The sequence below is a fragment of the Stegostoma tigrinum genome, chromosome 2 (genome assembly GCF_030684315.1).
Source record: "Stegostoma tigrinum isolate sSteTig4 chromosome 2, sSteTig4.hap1, whole genome shotgun sequence".
Lineage (NCBI taxonomy): Eukaryota > Metazoa > Chordata > Chondrichthyes > Orectolobiformes > Stegostomatidae > Stegostoma > Stegostoma tigrinum.
The window spans coordinates 11,152,132-11,170,605 of NC_081355.1; the positions used below are offsets into that span (position 1 = coordinate 11,152,132).

An 18,474-nucleotide genomic window follows, 5' to 3' on the forward strand; every position below is an offset into this window, starting at 1 on the left:
GAAGTGATACAGTGGTTAGTTCTGGTTGCCATTTTACAAAGGCTGGCTGATGTCAGCACCAGAGATACTGTACTAAATTGGCATCAGAAATCTGGGCCATGGGAGAAAAATATTACTCAAAGTTTATTCTCCTGATTGTTGTACAGTGTGATTCTGAGAAGCAAAATTCTTTTGCCAAGACCTGATGAGAATCAGATCAGGTGATGATGTTCTTGCAGTAGGCAGTCTGCAAGGCACCACCATCTGATCTGCCTCTCACTTGATATTTATCCATGAAGTGTAATTTCAGGCAGAAGTATTGGTTCTTCAGGGGCCAATAGATGATGATTGCTTGGCTGATGGCCCTTGAAATATTACAACAGAACACTACATCAACAAATTAAGTCTCCTGGCTGAACAGTTATGAATCTCGGGGCTCAATTTCCATTTTGTTACTGCATATTGCAGAATAGTTCTGAGGTGCCTAGAAACAACTGGGAAATACTCACTATGCAACTCATGCTTTCCATACAGCCTCCATGGTCCCCATACCATCCACGTCATCTCCATAGCTACTGGCCCAGTGCCACTGTAGGGGAACCACAGAAGCCATCTGGAGGTGAGAAAATTCAACAATCCAATACAGCTATCACTCATGCAATCTTGATGCTGACAATAATTTCTAATTATAAAACTTAGTCAAAGGTTTTAAGTCGCAAGGGTTACAAACTTCTATTCAGATTCCACCTTAAAGACAGCTAATCCTTTAATATTCTCATTAAGCTGTCAATCAAACTGTGAACTCACAGCCTCCTGCTGAGATAACTGTTGTCTCTGCAGCTCTGTCAAACACCATGATATATCAGCCCTTGAAGAAATGTTAAGAAAGAACTCTGTTAACTCTGCCTGATCAATGTTACTATTATTGCCAACGTGCAAGAGATGTCCAATCAACGGAGTTCAGCAGAAGATTTAAAAATAAAACTTGCAGTGACAGATACAGCCTACTTTTTAAAGAAAAGGACATTAAAAACATTTTGGATTTTGACAGTTATACAGACCTTCCTAGGTCTTCAAGAGCTTTTACTTCTACTCCATTAATTTATAACTTCCACACTGCAAGTTAAGCCACTTGCAACTGCTAATTTTGAATCTGCTTGAACTTTGGGGCCTCCACTTGCAGCAAGCTTTGTTCTCATCTTCCAGCTGAAAACAGCCATGCACTTTCACCACCTTGTCTACTTTACATGATGGATTATATTTTCATGATTCCCTGCATGCAGTCTGCAAATATGGTTTTCTAACATTGCTATTAGTTAGTTATAAAAAATTCAATGTGACAAAGCTTCCACAGCTGTGTCAACAATGCCTACTGAGCCAAAACCATTCATGGTATTTGGATCTGATCATACATTTACAATGGGATTCCACTGCATATTAAAAAAATCCAACAGAACTCAAAACAATAAAGTTTAATTCAGAGAAAATAACCTTGAAGTCCTGCTTTTCAATTAATAGCTGAACTCAAGATATATTTTCAATAAGGCCTTCTCCCTGTTCCTTCCTCCACCGTTATTTCCAATCTGTGTTAATGACAGCTGGATGGATCCCCAACAGTGACAAGATATCCTTTATTATGATAGTGGGTAGGCAACACTCCCTTTGCAATGGTAGTACCTTCTGCATCAAAGAACAATCTGCTATGTACCACAAACTGGATTTGGTGGTGATAATGGGCTCTCACCTGCCGGTTGGCAAGTCAGTGAGAGACTGGTGTTACCTCTTCTGGAAAGCCCCTCTACTATTAAGTGCTACTTAGGCACTTAAGCTTCTGAAAGGTAGAGCAACCGTGGATGTTGTGACACCTGTTGAAATGATGCCGGCTGGATTTCTAGGATTGAGGAGTGACACAGGCAATAGGTAAGCAATAGTGGGAGGGAGTTTGTGGGGTGGTGATGATGGGAAGGGGTTGAAGAACAAGTTAGAAACACGAGAAGGGAATGGCCTTCAGTGATGTTGAGTTCCTCTGTGTACTTGGTGGAGATCACAAGGAGACTGCATAATTTTCCACACTGTGCATACTGCATATCAAAGTCCCATTCGCAACTAGATTATGCGAAACAGAATGAGCTGCCTAAGTAATTATTAATTGCCCATTTAAAGGCCTCAACAACCACAGGCCTTCCTGCCTCTGTCTCACTTTTGATGGAGGTGGAAAGGATGTAGTGTTCAGATACATCATGATTTTGCCTAGTTAAACGACCTTCCATATTCCAAACATGTTACAAGTGAGGTTATTAATTCTGCACCACACCTCTATTTTGCTCTTCTTGTTCCTTGGACAGCCAGTCTTCTGAGCCATTTGGCTTTGATATCAATTGTGGCTGTTCTCTCTTCCTACTCACCCTCTTAGAAAAACAGTACATTGTATTTGTTCGATATGACCAGTGTTTGCAGGACCTCCTTTGTACGCTCTCCCAAATTGCTGCCTACTGGCTTTTTAACTGTTGTAACTTCTCTTTTCTAAATCTGTATTTTGCTCTGAGGTCTGACGTTACCTTGGCTAAATCTGTTCAGAAATTTCACTTCTTAATGTACTAGAGTCTCTTTAGCTCAAGGACTCCAAGCCAGAGTTTTGAGATGGAGCCATTTCCTGCAGAAATGTTTACGTGCTCGGAGGCAGAGAAAGAGAACTTAAATGAAACTATAAACTCAAATTTACAAGTAGCCTGTGCTATTGGGAAACAAATGGATTCCCCCTTCACATGGCATCTTCATTTCCCACTCGAGGTCAAAATCAGAGCATGTCTTTCATTTCTTGAGACACAGTAACAAACACAGCATACAATTTTATCAAAAGAAATCACTCACCATGTATTTTTCCTATTCAAATAATTAGACTTGATGGATTTAAATGACTCAGGAGAATACTTTAGTTTGAAAATTTGTTTTCAGCTGAGTTGTCTCATATCCATCAAATAATCAACAGTTATAAAATAAATGGAGCTTAGGGTCAGCATATTAAAATATTCTTCATTCAGTTCAGTCATTTGCACTGAGATGTTGAATAGTTTATCTTATTTTAATTCCCTTTTAATAATACAAACCCATATATCAGTCTAACTTAAAGCTGGCCTGCAGCTAGATGTAAATTTTCCTTTATTGCTTTACTGTTCAGTATCAGTATATATTAATTAAAAATGATCCTGGATGGGAGAAAGAAGACCAAAAGCAAATGACAGTAAGACAACAGATTTTTCAACTCCTTTTGTTCACAAGCCTCGGCTGAAAGTACAAGAGATATTCTTGTAATATGGCATTTAGAAAAACCATCATTTGAGCACAGGATTAGTTCCCAAGAGGACCTCAAGTAAATAATTAATTACATGAAAAAGAAAAACAATTGGGTGTTTTCCCGTCCAGATAGAGTGAGCCAATGAAGCAATGTGCTGGGAACACTACCCATAAATAATAACTGTAGTCTAATTGAGGTAATTGTTATCTAGAATTCTTGCATTATCTTGTTGTTCTTTGTCAAAGGGACATCAAGTCAGCAGTTAAATCTACAAACATAATGCTGTAGTTATCCAGAATTGTCAAAGATAATTATAAGAGATGGGTTTGATCACTTAAGACCCTAACAAAATTCATAATTTTCTATCATTTGGCAGCCCTGCATCAAGTTCCAGCGGGCATTGGTTAATAATTGAAACAGCAAGCATCTTAATAACTCTGTAGCCCAAAAAATTTAAATTTATACCTCCAACATGAATCCACCATCAAACACATTTTTCCCCTTCCCTCCCTGTCAACTTTCTGAAAGGGCCGTAGCTCTGTGACAAGTTGTGTCACTTCACTATCACCCCCAAAACCTTCCTTCATCTCTCATAGCATCATCCTATGCAGATGCAGTAAGTGCAACTGATGCCCTTTTACCCCTTCCCTCTTCACTGTCCAAGCCCCCAAACACACTTTCCAGGTAAACGGAGATGTTTACATGTGCTTCTTTCAATTAAGTCTCTTGTATTCCCTGTTTGTACTGCAGTTTTCTGAACCTAAGGGAGACCAAATGCAGACTGAGTCCCTGTTGTGTTCAGCCTGCAAGCATGATCCTGACCTCCCAGCCACTTGCTATCTCAATACAGAATTGTGCTCTCATGCTCACATTACTATCCTACACCTGCTGAAGTGCCCAACACATGCTGGAGGAACAGCACCTCATTTTCCTCTTAGGTACTTTACAGTCTTCTAGATTCAATATGGAGTTCAACAATTTCACACCATGAACTCTATCTTCCATTTGTTTTGCGATTTTCTCCTCCCTAAGTGTCTGCATCTTGGTTTCAGGTTTGTGCTTTCAATTAGACCTAACGTGTATTTCGGTATTCCGACAGCATGGAATTCCACCTCTGTTCAGTTCAAAAGAAGTTACATTAGATTGGAAGCACTAACTTTGTTTCTCTCCTTATATAAGTTGTCAGCAATGTTTCTTTTAAACCACGCATGCAGCTACTCCAAAGTTCTGTGCGTAGCAATCGGCCAGTCGCAGTGCTGGCTTCTGGCTCGGGAAGTTGGTGCAGCACATGGACCTTGGAGGTCTGTGCAGAAGAACAAAAAATTCTGGGAAAACATTGGCATCATACCTGCTGAATCCTCTTCAGCATTTTCTGTTTTTATTTCAATACACAGAATCACTAGTGTTGAAATGCTTCCAGATGATTGTAATAATTAGAAGCTGATTTCAGTTACACTGCTCTTACTGGTGTAATACAAAACTAACCATTAAAATTGTTGGAAAAAGACCTTTTTTCAAAATTGAACTGATCAATAAATATGTAGGAAACCACTTCAGTCAATTTGTGCACAGCACGCTCTTATAACCAACAATAATCAGATGATCTACTTCTGTGACATTGGTTGAAGAACAAATATTGGCTTGAGCACCTGTAATAATTCTTACTCTTCTTTAGAATCATTTCATGGGACTTCTCCTATCCAATTAAGAGGTCAGAAAGGTCCCTGGTGTAGTATCACATTTAAAATACAGCACCTCCGAAACTGTGATGCTCCCTAAGTATTGTACTGAAATGTGACCTTATGTTTTCGTTCTGATGTCCTGAAGTGGGGCACGAACCCACAACCTTCTGGTGACAGTGTTATGAACTCATGCATGGTTGACCTAATTCAGCAGAAATAATGTGGTGAGTGGCATAGAAGTCACAATCGAGACTTTTAAACAATGCAACTACATTTTGTGTGACTGTTTATACTTATAACGGGCTTATACTATCATACCATTAGCCTGACTTCTATGGTGAAAAATTAACACTATGCACACAGTAGTTAAACTATGAACATTTCCTTATTTTTACTGACTGTTCTTAATTACAATACTTGTGTGAGAATGGAAAACGGCGTAAACTTCTAAAACAGGAACCACAAAATAGAATTAGCTAAAAGCTGCGTAATTTTCAAAATGAAGGAGTACAGGTATTTCTCTTCCCACACATTTCGTTAACGCAAATTAGCTGTAATGCATTTGATAGATAGTGGGTGCTGTTTAGATAATACAAATTTTCTGCTGTACAGATAGATTGATTTTCTATAGTGATTTCCCTATAACATGATTTTCTACAGCACAATGTCACACAAAAATGCAACTATTGCGCTATTGGAGAAATACCTGTACACTTCAATCATTGTACAATCCCAAACATATTAAATAGGTCTGAAATTTCCATTTCCTTTGCTTTTCCCCTTTCTCTCTATCTCTCAAGAAGTATCCGTATGGCAAGTGTAGCACCAATGTCAAGCACTGTCACTTTGCATCAATGCTATAGTTGTCATGTGAATGTAACCTAAATCTAGAGTCAGGGCACAAGCAATCACAGACATAACTCCATGTTTGCACAAAACACACTTAGGGCCAAATTTTACCTGCATTAGTGAATGGGTTATTGAATGAGTTAAATTCGGTCTTTAGAAATTAGAGGGCTGGAGAACCTCTTTACACTAACATTTATGCATGTAATAAGAGCTCAATTTGCCTTTGTAATAAACTTGTCATCTGTGCCTAATGACTACTGAGGTCACCAGTACCAGGTCTCAGGAAATATGGCAGCAGATAGAATCCAATTAGGAAAGGGGTTGGGATTATGTCAAGCCTGGATAGTGCTGTCAAGCTAATCAATTTATCTAATTCAATTCTCATAGATACTTGTTTCTAAGCAGAAATCACTTGCTCAATAGTAGTAGTATTCTGGACATAGAATGAGAGTCATACAGCACAGAAACTGACCATTTAGTCCAACTTGTCCTTTCCAACCAGACGTCCCAACCGGACTTAGACAACAAAATGTGAGGCTGGATGAACACAGCAGGCCAGGCAGCATCTCAGGAGCACAAAAGCTGACGTTTCGGGCCTAGACCCTTCATCAGAGAGGGGGATGGGGTGAGGGTTCTGGAATAAATAGGGGGAGAGGGGGAGGCGGACCGAAGATGGAGAGAAAAGAAGATAGGTGGAGAGAGTATCACCAACCGGACTTAGTCTCATTTGTCAGCATTTGGCCCATATCCCTGTAAAACCCTTCCTATTCGTATACCCATCTAGATGCCTTTTAAATGTTGGAATCATATCAGCCTCCATCACTTCCTCTGGCAGCTCATTCCTTACACATACCAACTTCTGTGTGAAAAAGTTACCCCTCAGGTCTTTTTTAAATCTTTCCTTCTCACCATAAATCTATGCCCTCTAGTTTTGGACTACCCCACCCTAGGAAAAAGACTTTGGCTATTCGCCCTATCTATGCCCCTCATGATTTTATAAATCTCTATATTTTGATCTCCCCCAGCCTGACAGCAGCTACCCCAAAAAAGACCCAAAAGAAGGATATGAAGAAAATGATTTCTACGATTTGGTGCGAAATATCGGTGGTTTTTAGCTTCCTAGAATGCACGACCCAGGATAAGAAACAGTAATGCATTTATCCACTGAATTAATGTGGGCAGCATCTCAGTCAGTTTCAGTTAACATCTGCCAGCAAGTGTCACTTGGCAGTAACCATGAATATTGTATACAGATGGTAGTGGTGAACCCAGATGATCTCTGGGCTATTAAAGTGACTGGTAGCTCTACGAAAAGAAAAGGGGGGAAAAAAGACTTTAAAAAGAAATAATTTATTATTTGTTACAATCAGTAGTTTAGGCATTGATTTTGAACAAAATAGTTTTCAGAACCTTGACGCAATTCTGGCCTACAAGCAAGCTAACAATTTCACTGTTAAGATTACAGCAGTTAGTAAAATGATAATGGTCATGATATCAACTGTTCAGATTTAATTTTCAACTTAAAGACCGAACAATTAATTACCACGTTGCAACTTAAAACGTCTAAGCTTGATTTGCTAAGGAAGAACATTTTATGTGCAGTTGTTTTCATTTTCAGTAACCTTATGACAGTAGTTTAAATTTTTCTGCTGGAGTGTAATTGGAAAATTACATCCAAAATTCATGCGGCTAATTCCCTTTTTTAATTGTAAAAATAAAAATTTCATGTCATTTGACCATCATTCAGGCATAACAGCATGTCCACATAACATATAATTGTTAATACTTCTCAGTTTCTAATGTGACTCCCACTGGTGCTGCAAAAATGCATTGAATTAAATGGAAAATACAGTGTAACTCTCAGGGAGGACCAAGGTTAACGATTTGCTCAAGGAAAAAGCAATAAGACATGAGAACAATTACTTTGTTTCCTGTTCAGTCTAAATTTCCGGAAGAAATCTTACGTCAGCTTCGCATTATGGCAGGAAGTTCAAGTGTCTAATTGTTTAGCTTGAAGACAGTGCCATTTTAATGAATCACATCATGTTTGAGAGGAGGGATTGAGAGATGAATATAAAAGAGGAGGAAATTCAGATGCAGTGCATTCATGTATGGAACACACTAGTATCTCGGTTTCTCCGATTGTTGATGGTAAATATTTATTTCATGTTCAAATTACCCATGCTGCTGCACACAACTACGCAAGAAATTCTAACCCAGTGTCCAGATTACTAGGCACCCATCAGTACATAGATTAATTTGTGAAAAAAATTTTGGTACTTACTTTGGATGTGCAAACTGGTCAATAAGGCTGACCTTCTCCACCAGGTCACCACCAATATTTCGCACCAAATCATAGAAATCATTTTCTTCATATCCTTCTTTTGGAATCCAAAAAGAGATGTCATTTACTAATGGTGGGTATTTGCTGAGGGGCTGAAAAACAAAATTGATTAGAAATTAGTTACGAGCAGAAAACCTTGACAGACAAATCTGTGGTTGGAGAAACATTCTTCATTTCAGGCCAATTCAATTGAAAGATATTAGAGATTAAGTCATTTTTAAACCAAGTATTGAACTAGGGAACAAAAACGGTGGTAGTGGAGTGTGAAGCAGTACGTTGAGGAAAGAACTAAGGAGAAGGTCCACTTCCTTTAACTCTTTCACAGAGTTTCCTCTTTGTTTCCCCCACCACCTTAACCCTGTAACCCTGCTCTTTTCCTTGGATTTAAGCTTGCACATAAAGGATTAATCACCGATAATGGGAACTGCAGATGCTGGAGAATCCAAGATAACAAAGTGTGGAGCTGGATGAACACAGCAGGCCCAGCAGCATCTCAGGAGCACAAAAGCTGATGTTTCGGGCCTAGACCGAAACTGCATCCCACTGCATCCCAAAACCAGCCCAGCCTGCCTCCGCTTCCCTAACCTGTTCTTCCTCTCACCCATCCCTTCCTCCCACCCCAAGCCACACCTCTATTTCCTACCTACTAACCTCATCCCACCTCCTTGACCTGTCTGTCTTCCCTGGACTGACCTATCCCCTCCCTACCTCCCCATCTATACTCTCCTCTCCACCTATCCTCTTTTCTCTCCATCCTCGGTCCGCCTTCCCCTCTCTCCCTATTTATTCCAGAACCCTCACCCCATCCCCCTCTCTGATGAAGGGTCTAGGCCCGAAACGTCAAGCATTAATCACTCGCTGATTTCCTTTCAGTTCTGATGGAATGTCAAACTGATCTAAAACTTGGACAACAAAATCTGAACCAGCAAAGATAAAACAGTAGAAATATTTAATTCAATTATAATAATTTAATTAACTTATTTTTATGAGCATTTGCATTGGAACTTGCAATAATTTAAAGTCGATTTTGCACAGTGCCCTCTGAAAGGGAATTGAGAATTGTTTGAACAGGGAAAACAATTGTGCATCTTATTAACTAATTAGATTGAAGAACTTTTCAGACAGATACAGAATATAAATATCAAAATAAAGCTTATTTACCTCATCTTTCCGTTTAAAAAAATATTTTAAAACTTCTATATTATTTAAAATGTCAAGGAATTAGACTTGTCACTCTTAAGAGTTAACTTCCAGTGCCAGAATTTTTTTTGACAGGAATAAAGACTAATTATGCTGCTGGGCTCACTTTAATTAATTTCAATGGCCTGTTAAGCAGTATCTCTCAGAAGTGATACTGCTTGTTCTGCTGAATCTTTCCTGCATTTACTGTTCTTGTTTCTAATTTCAAGCAACTAGAATATATACATGACATTCTTAAAAATAAGCCACATTTTTAAAATAAATGAGCGATCTTCACTCCCAATAAATAACCAAACAGCTAGGTATGTGATCTTTGTACTTGTTCAAATGTGAACCCTGCACAACTCTAATGCTAATCGAGTCATAAATGGTGACCATGCCTTCAACTCTCAAGGCTCTAATCTGTAGATTTATCTCCCTAACCTTTCAGTTCTTACACCTCTATTTCCAGCTTTGAGTTACTTTTTAAAAACCAAATTCCTTGAATAAGCTATTCATCCTCTATCCAAAAATGTCTTTAGATGGCTCAGTGTCCAATTTTGTTTGCTAATGCTCCTGTAATATGCATTTTGAATGTTCTACTATTTTCACAGGTTCTATATAAATGTAAATTGTTGACCTAATTTTGTGTTTATATTTCTGTAATGGTTTTGAACTTGTATTTTCTCCATCTCATTCATTTAGTTTACAGAATGAATGTCAAGGTTGATGCATATTCTCTGTGTCAGTTCACTGTTTTATATTCTAAATCAACTGAACGATCAAATTCTAAATTGGCTAAATTTACCTCAGTCCTTTGTCTGTGACCTGAACTAATTCAGACATCGAAGCGAACAAGCAATCAGGTCTCTACTTAATGAATCTTGGCTTGTTTACTATCCATGCATGACTGAATAGAGCTTTATCCTTTTCTATCTCTGTACACTATTTTTAAGTGATGTGTATAAAAGTAATGAGGTGCAAAAGAACCAAAATGTAACAAGCCTGCGTAATTCCATTTCAGCAACACACTCTACTTGCTCCCACAGAGGAAAAAAAACCCCAATGAGTTTAAATCAACAGACTTGTGCCCAATAATGACTGATATACAGAATATTTTAAACATTCCTCTGATTGCTTCTTATTTTCAAGACTGCTGCATCAATGAAGCCTGGCTTCACCACACTGGTAGATACACAATCTAACAATTACAAACGTGAGGCCCCTTTCCAACAAATTCACCAACAACAACATTCGGTCATATCTCCTATCATTGGACAGCATAAATTCTTGTTTTGTTTTTAATGCATTCTTCATTAACTATTGCTCCATTGTTACAGTTTGCATTGCATCAATTAAAAGTCCTTAGGTGGATTTATTTCAACAATGTCCTTAGCGAGTGTTACTGGAATAGCATCACCACTTTGGAGAAAAGGGCTGAACATAAATCCTTTACAGAACACACAATTCAGACTCAGGAATTTTTTAGACCTGGAAATTCTCACATTTCCTGCAAGCAGATCTACAAACTATTAGAATTCTTTAAAACAAAACGCAAAATACGGCAGATATTAGAAATCTGAAGCAAAAACAAAAATTTCTGGGAAAAACTCGGCAAAGAAACAAAGTTATCAGTTCAGCTCAATGACTTTCATCAGAGCTGATCGTTGATAAAAAGTAATTGACCTGAAATATTAGAATTGCTTTAAAGCCGTAATCGTATTTTTCTGGCAAATTAAGTGTTTGAAATGGGAGTTCAAAATGAGAAAAAAAAACATTACAACTGTATGGAGAATTCTGTTTTAAACCAATGTACAGAACATATTCCTAATTTTATCTTCACAATAAACATTCTTCAAGTCAGTTGTGATGTATGTTGGATCCCACTATTCCTCACTATTGATCATAATGTTGTGTGAACTAGCTAGGCTCTTGTCACCATGGGATGGATTTGTTGCTACCATCCTTGCTTTCAGTTGAGATCTACAAGGGCCTGCTTTGTCAAGTTTGGTAGAAGAAAGCCACAAATCTAACAAAGGAGATCCTTGTCTTAAACTACAGGTATTTTATTGAATGACAGTTGCATGAATGACAAATTACACTGGTATGATCTGAAGAGACCCAATAAAAGATCTAGCACCTTCAAGACCTACAGCTGTTCCTTTCACCCAATTTCTTAAGACATCATCATACTGTGTGGAGTTTAATGAGCTCTCCAGTACTGACCAAACATCCTGTAAAACAATTGTTACAGAGATAGTAGGAACAGCCGATGCGAGAATCTGAGATAACAAGGTGTATGAATACAGTGGGCCAAGCAGCATCAGAGGAAGGAAGGTTGACGTTTTGGGTCAAGACCCTACTTCAAAAGTGGGGGAGGGGGAGGGGATTCTGAAATAAATAGGGAGAGAGGGGGAGGGGGATAGAAGATGGATAAGGGAGAAGATAGGTGGAGAGGAGACAGACAGTTCAAAGAGATGGGATTAGAGCCAGTAAAGGTGAATGTGGGTGGGGAGTTAGGGAGGGAATAGGTCGGTCCAGGGAGAATGGACAGGTCAAGGAGGCGGGATGAGGTTAGTGGGTAGGCTTGAGGTGGGAGGAATGGTTATGGAGGCGGGGACAAGCTGGGCAGGTTTTAGGATGTGGTCGGGGGAGGGGATATTTTGAAGCTGATGAAGTCCACATTGATACCATTGGGCTGCAGGGTTCCCAAACGAAATATGAGTTGCTGTTCCTGCAGCTTTCAGGTGGCATCATTGTGGCACTGCAGGAGGCCCAGGATGGACATGTCGTCCAAGGAGTGGGATGGGGAGTTGAAATGGTTCACGACTGGGAGCTGTAGTTGTTTGTTGCAAGCTGAGCATATGTGTTCAGCAAAGTGGTCCCCAAGCCTCCGCTTGGTTTCCCTGATGTATAGGAGGCCACAACGGGAAGAGCGAATGTAGTATACCATATTAGCAGATGTGCAGGTGAACATCTATTTGATGTGGAAGACCTTCTTAGGGCCTGGGATGGGGGAGGGGGGGGCAAGTGTAGGGGCAGGCGTAGCACTTGCTCCGGTTGCAGGGAAATGTGCTGGCGGTGGTGGGGTTGGAGGGGAGTGTGGAGCGGACAAGGGAGTCACCGAGAGAGTGGTCCCTCTGGAAAGCAGCTGAGGGTGGGGAGGGAAAATTGTCTTTGGTGTGGGGTCAGATTGCAGATGGTGCAAGTGTCGGAGGATGACGAGTTGGATTTGGAGGTTGGTGGGGTGGTACGTGAGGACGAGGGGGATTCTGTTTTGGTTGTTATTGTGGGTAGGGGGTGTGAGGGATGAGTTGTGCGAAATGTGAGAGACACGGTTGAGGGCATTTTCAATCACTGTGGAGGGGAAGCTGCGGTCCTTGAAAAATGAGGACAATGGGGATGTCTGGGAGTGGAATGTCTCATCTTGGGAGCAGATGCGGCAGAGGTGAAGGAATTGGGAATTGAGCTTGGTTTTTTGCAGGAAGGCGGGTGAGAGGAAGTGTATTCTAGGTTGCTGTGGGAGTCGGTAGGCTTGAAATGGATATCGGTTTCCAGGTGGATGCCAGACATGGAGACAGAGAGAGAGGTATCAGAGATGGTCCAGGTGAACTTAAGGTTGAGGTGGAAGGTGTTAGTGAAGTGGATGAACCTTGATCTAGGAACTCCCTACCTACGTCCGTGACACCGACATAGTCATCGATGTAACGGAGGAAGGGGTGAGGGATAGGGCCAGTGTAGCGTCGGAAGAGGGTTTGTTCCACTTATCCTACAAAGAGGCAGGCACAGCTTGGGCCCATGTGGGTTTCTATGGCCACCCCATTTGTTTGTAGGAAGTGGGAGGAATTGAAACAGAAGTTGTTGAGGGTGAGGACGAGTTCTGCTCAGCAGATGTCAGTGGAGGGGGACTGGTCAGGCCTGCAGGACAGGAAGGAGTGGAGGCCCTTTAGGCTGTCTGCATGGGGTCCAGGGACTGGACATCCATGGTAAAGATGAGGTGTTGCGGCCCAGGGAATTGGAAGTTTTAGAGGTGGAGGTGGGCGTGGGTGGTGTCATGGGCGTAGGTAGGGAGTTCCTAGATCAAGGGGGAGAAAATGGAGTTCAGATAGGCGGAGACTATGGGTCGTCCAAGCCAGTCAGGTTTGTGGATTTTGGGAAGGAGATAGGGGTGAGCGGTGCGGGGTTGGAGAATGATGAGGTTAGAGGCTGTGGCCTGAAGTGATGAGGTTGTGGATGGTTTGGGAGATGATGGCTTGGTGGTCGGGTGTGGGGTCATGATTAAGGGGATGGTAGGAGGAGGTGTCAGAGAGCTGGCATCTGGCCTCAGCGATGTAGAGGTCAGTGCGCCATACTACAACTGCACCTCCCTTATCCACAGTTTTATGGTGAGGTTGGGGTTGGAGCGGAGGGCTGCACATTCTGTGGGGGAGAGGTTGGAGCGGGTGAAAGGGGTGGAGAGTTTAAGGCAATCGATGTCTTAACAGCAATTAGAGATGAAGAGGTCGAGGGAGGATCAGAGGCCTTGGGGTGGTGTCTAGGAGGAGGGGATGCGTTGAAGGCGGGAGAAGGGGCCAATAGAGGGAGGGCCAGGCTCACAGTTAAAGAAGTAAGCACGGAGGTGGGGGCGGCGGAAAAACTGCTCAATGTCCAAACGTGAACTGTATTCATCGATGTTTCGGTGGAGGGGTCAAAGGTGAGTCCTTTACTGAGGACTGACCGTTTGTCCTCAGTAAGAGGGAGGTCTGGGAGGATGGTGAAGACTCGGCAGGGCTGGGTGCTATCGTCTCCTCTGGAGCTGCTGGCTGTGGATGCGGTGGACGGAGTGGCGTCAGCGGTAGGCGGAGTGATGTTGGCCGGTAAATCTTGGGTGTCTGGGAGAGGGAGAGGGAGGCTCTGAGCTGGCGTAGGATTAATTGTAGTATCTGGAAATGCCGGCACATTGTAGTGAGTGTGTATTTCCGGAGTCGCAGGGAGAAACGCTTCTATAGGATATCAATGTTCTGAATGTAATGGTCGTCATGGTTGGGGCCAAATTGGGAAGGCTTAAATCTGGCCCCAATTAAGCCTGCCCCAGCTCAGAGTAACATAAAAGAAAATTCTATGTTGTTGTATAAGTAAATTAAGAGTAACTTGGGAAAGGATAGGGCCCTTGAAAGACCACAGTTGTAATTTGTACATTGATCTGAGAATACTTTGTGTTATTGTTTACTACTGAGAGGGATGATGTGGGTATAGAAATCAGGGAGACAGACTGTGATATTCTTAAAGAAATTAACATAGATAGGAGGCAGGCTTAAAAGTTGATAAATCTCCAGGGTTAGATGAAATATACCACAGCCTGTTGAATGAGATTAGGGAGAAAATAATAGAGGCACTGGCAATAACTTTCACTTCCGCTCTGGCCTCAGCAGAGGTGCCAGAGGGCTGGAGGAAAACCAATACGGTACCATTATTCAGGAAGGGAGCAAGAGACAAACCAAGAAATTACAGACTAGCCAGTCTAACCCTGTAACGAGGAGCCAATTGGAAGCAATTCTCAGGGACAGAATTAATCTACACTTGGAGAGGCTGGGATTAATTGAGAACAGTGAGCATGGTTTTGTTATTGGGAAGGCAACTCTGACAAACTTGATTAAATTTTATGAAGAGTTGCGCAGATTTGTAGATGATGGTCATGCCTTTGATGTAGTCTTGAACTCAGCAATGCTTTGATAATGCCTCGCATGGGAGTCTGATAGAGAAGGTAAGAACCCACGGGATCGAAGGAAAGGTAGTCAATTTATCCAGCATTGGCTGAGGTGCAGGAAGTAGAGGGTGATGGTTAAGGGTTGTTTTGTGACTGGAAGGCTGTGTCTAGTGGGGTTCTGCAGGGATCACGTTGGGGTCCTTGTGTTGTGTCATATATAAATTTGAGAGATTCATCAGTAACTTTGCAGATTATACAAAAATTGTTGGGATGGTAAACAGTGAGGAGAATAGCTTTAGATTGCAGGAAAATATAGATGCGCTAGTCAGATGGGCTGCTCAGTGACAAATGGAATTCAACATTGCTAAGTGTGAGCTGATGCACTTGGGCAAGAAAAACAAAGTAAGGGAATGTATAATAAATGGTAGGACCCTAGGGCACTCCTTGCTGAGAAGGCCCCTAATGTGCATGTCCATCCACTGCTTAAGGTTGGGAGACAGGTAGATAAAATGGTTAAGAAGATGTATGGAGGCATAGAGTTAAAGGGCAGGAAAGTTATGCTGGAACTGTATAAAAGCTAGTTAGGCAACAGCTTGAGTACAGTGTGTAGTACTGGAATCCATATAATACAGATGTAATTGCACTGGAGAGGGTGCGAAGAAATTTGGAAGGATGTTACCTGGGCTGGACAGTTTTAGTTATGAACACACATTGGCTACATTCTTAAATAAGGGGACAACATTAGCAATTCTCCAGTCCTCCGGGACCTCACCCATGCTGAAGGATGCTGCAAAGATATCTGTTAAGGCCCCAGATATTTTCTCTCTCACTTCCCTCAGTAACCTAGGAAAGATCTCATCTGGGCCTGGGGACTTGTCCACCCTAATGCCTTTTAGAATACCCAACATTCCCCCCTCCTGATGCAGACTTGACCAGGAGTGATCAAACATCTATGCCTTACCTCAACATCTGTCATGTCCCTTTCCTCGGTGAACACCAACGCAAAGTACTCATTAAGAACCTCACTCACTCACTCATTTTAAATCTTTTCTGAACCCTTTCAAGTTTCACAGCTTCCCTCCTATAGGATGGAGACCAGAATTAAATGCAGTATTCCAAAACTGGCCTAACCAATGTCCTGTACAGCCACAACAATGACCTCCCAATTCCTATACTCAATGTCTTGACCAATAAAGGGAAATGTACAAAACACCTTCTTCACTATCCTATTTACCTGCGACTCCACTTTCAAGGAACTATGAATCTGCACTCCAAGGTCTCTTTGTTCAGCAACACTCCCCAGAACCTTAGAGTTAAGTGTATAAGTCCTGCCCCAATTTGCCTTTCCAAAATGCAGCACCCCATATTTATCTACATTAAACTCCATCTGCCACTCCTTGGCCTATCAACCCATCGGATCAAGGTTCCATTGAACTCTTAAGTTAACCTTCTTCATTGTCCACTATAGCACTAATGTCAGGTATATAGCAGGGATTGAGTTAGTCCCTACAGGAGTACAACGGCAGTAGGAGTATACTGAAGAGGGAAATCAGGAAAGCAAAAAGAAGCCATGAGATAGTTTTGGCAAACAGAGTTAAGGCGAATCCAAAGGGACTCTACAAACTCTACGAGAAAAGACCCATATGGTTCACGAATGCCCTTTAGGGAAGGAAACTGCCATCCATACCTGATCTGGCCTACATGTCACTCCAGATCCACAGCAATGTGGTTGACTCTTAACTGCCCCCTGGGCAATTAGGGATGGGCAATAAATACTGCCTGGCCAGCGATGCCCTCATCCCGTGAGTGAATAAAAAAAGGAGAAATAAATAGTGATATCTTGAAAAAGGGCCTTAGTACAGAGGTGGTAGTGCTGGACGTTTTAAAATGCATAACGGTGGATAAATCCCCGGAACCTGATTAGGTGTACCCTAGAAATCTGTGGGAAGCTACGGAAGTGATTGCTGAGCCACTTGCTGAGATATCTATAGCAGTGACAGACACAGGTGGGAAAAACTGGACCTAGTGGTTCCACTATTGAAGAAAGGTGGTAAGGAAAAGCTGCGGAACTGTAGACCGACGAGATTGACATCAGTTGTGGGCAAGTTGCTGGAGGGGATTCTGTGGGAAAAGTATTTGGAAAGGTAAGGACTGATTAGGGATAGTCAACATGGCTCTAGGGGCAAGGAGCAGCATAGGGCATTTGGCCCTCAGGCCCATTCTGCCAATGAATTTGATCACGGTTAGCATGACCGCAATCTCCAATTCATATTCCCACTGCTTTCAATGACCTTTTGGCCCCTTGCTTACCAAGAATCTATCCATGTCTGCTGTTGAAATATTCAAAGATCCTGCATCCACTGCCTCCTCAGGGTCCCTATGTCCAGAGTTGGACATGCTACAAATGTACCTCAAGAACTCATCCGCTATAAAAAACCTCCTTGGTGACTTTCTGACATATCTGTAAAATAGGTGGGCATTTAATCCAGATCTTCTGGCCCAGAGATACAGACACAACTATTGCATCTAAGGACCTGTGGACTGACAGTATACAAATAAATCATATCAATCAACCTGCTCAAACATGTCTGGGACGCACACCCAAGGGCAGGTGGACTTGATCCCCAACCTCTCTTCAAGATTTATTTTTCATCAACTCGCTTAGACATGTTATTGCAATCCTCCTTGGCAGTTAGCACTTAAATCCAGAACCTCTGGCCCAGATGTAGGCCAGTGAGAGGCCAGTGTGCCACTCTTCTGTTCAAGTTGTAGTTTTAAAGAAATGTTTACACCTGGAAATGTGATCCCACACACCGAATGGCTTTTCTAACAGCAAATCACATGTGGCAATTTTCACCTTTGAAACACATTACCACATCTAGCAAAATGGTCAGCTGTTAATGACTGGCCAATTGAGCCATGCATAGTACGGGTGAGCCATGTGATGCCAATCTTAGCATGAGCTGTTGTGAAGAAAAGGACCTGTACCATTTTTAAAGGGCTGTTGGAACCTACATTCAGTCCTACTTTGGAAGCTGCAAGTGACACAGCAGCAATCCTGAGAAGAAACTGAGGGCTGACCACTGCTGGATGGGAGATCTTCATGGCTGACCGTTGCTGACTCAAAGCCAAGGATTGGTGCACATCTGATCAGTGAAGGAGACAGTAAGGAGGATCCATAAGCTTTCTGGAGTGAAGACTCCAGTTAGCTCCATGGTCTAGTGATGCCTCCTATTAGTTTTCTTTTAGATTATGTGGAAAGGTGAGAGCTACTTTTCTGAAGAGATGGTAAAACTGAAAAGGACTATCCTGCTTGGCCAAGGAAACCTGAATAGAAATTGCAGTGAGGCCAGCAATTATCACCTCACCATCTGTCCCCAAAGCCCCTCTCCACTCTGTCACTTCTGGACAAAATATTGCAAATGAATCAATGACATCTTCCACCAAAGTGAGTCTCTTC

At 41.8% G+C, this 18,474-nt stretch overlaps 1 protein-coding gene across 17 annotated transcripts in view; it reads right to left on the reverse strand.

Moving 5' to 3' along the window:
• fars2 (phenylalanyl-tRNA synthetase 2, mitochondrial) overlaps positions 1 to 18,474 on the reverse strand; it is a 380,692-nt gene that overhangs the window by 93,357 nt on the left and 268,861 nt on the right. For all 17 annotated transcript variants that reach the window (XM_048520868.2, XM_059652273.1, XM_059652271.1 and 14 more), the window contains one exon: positions 8,090 to 8,241. In XM_048520868.2, coding sequence (XP_048376825.1) covers positions 8,090 to 8,241 — 152 coding nt within the window. The remainder of the gene's footprint in view (positions 1 to 8,089; positions 8,242 to 18,474) is intronic.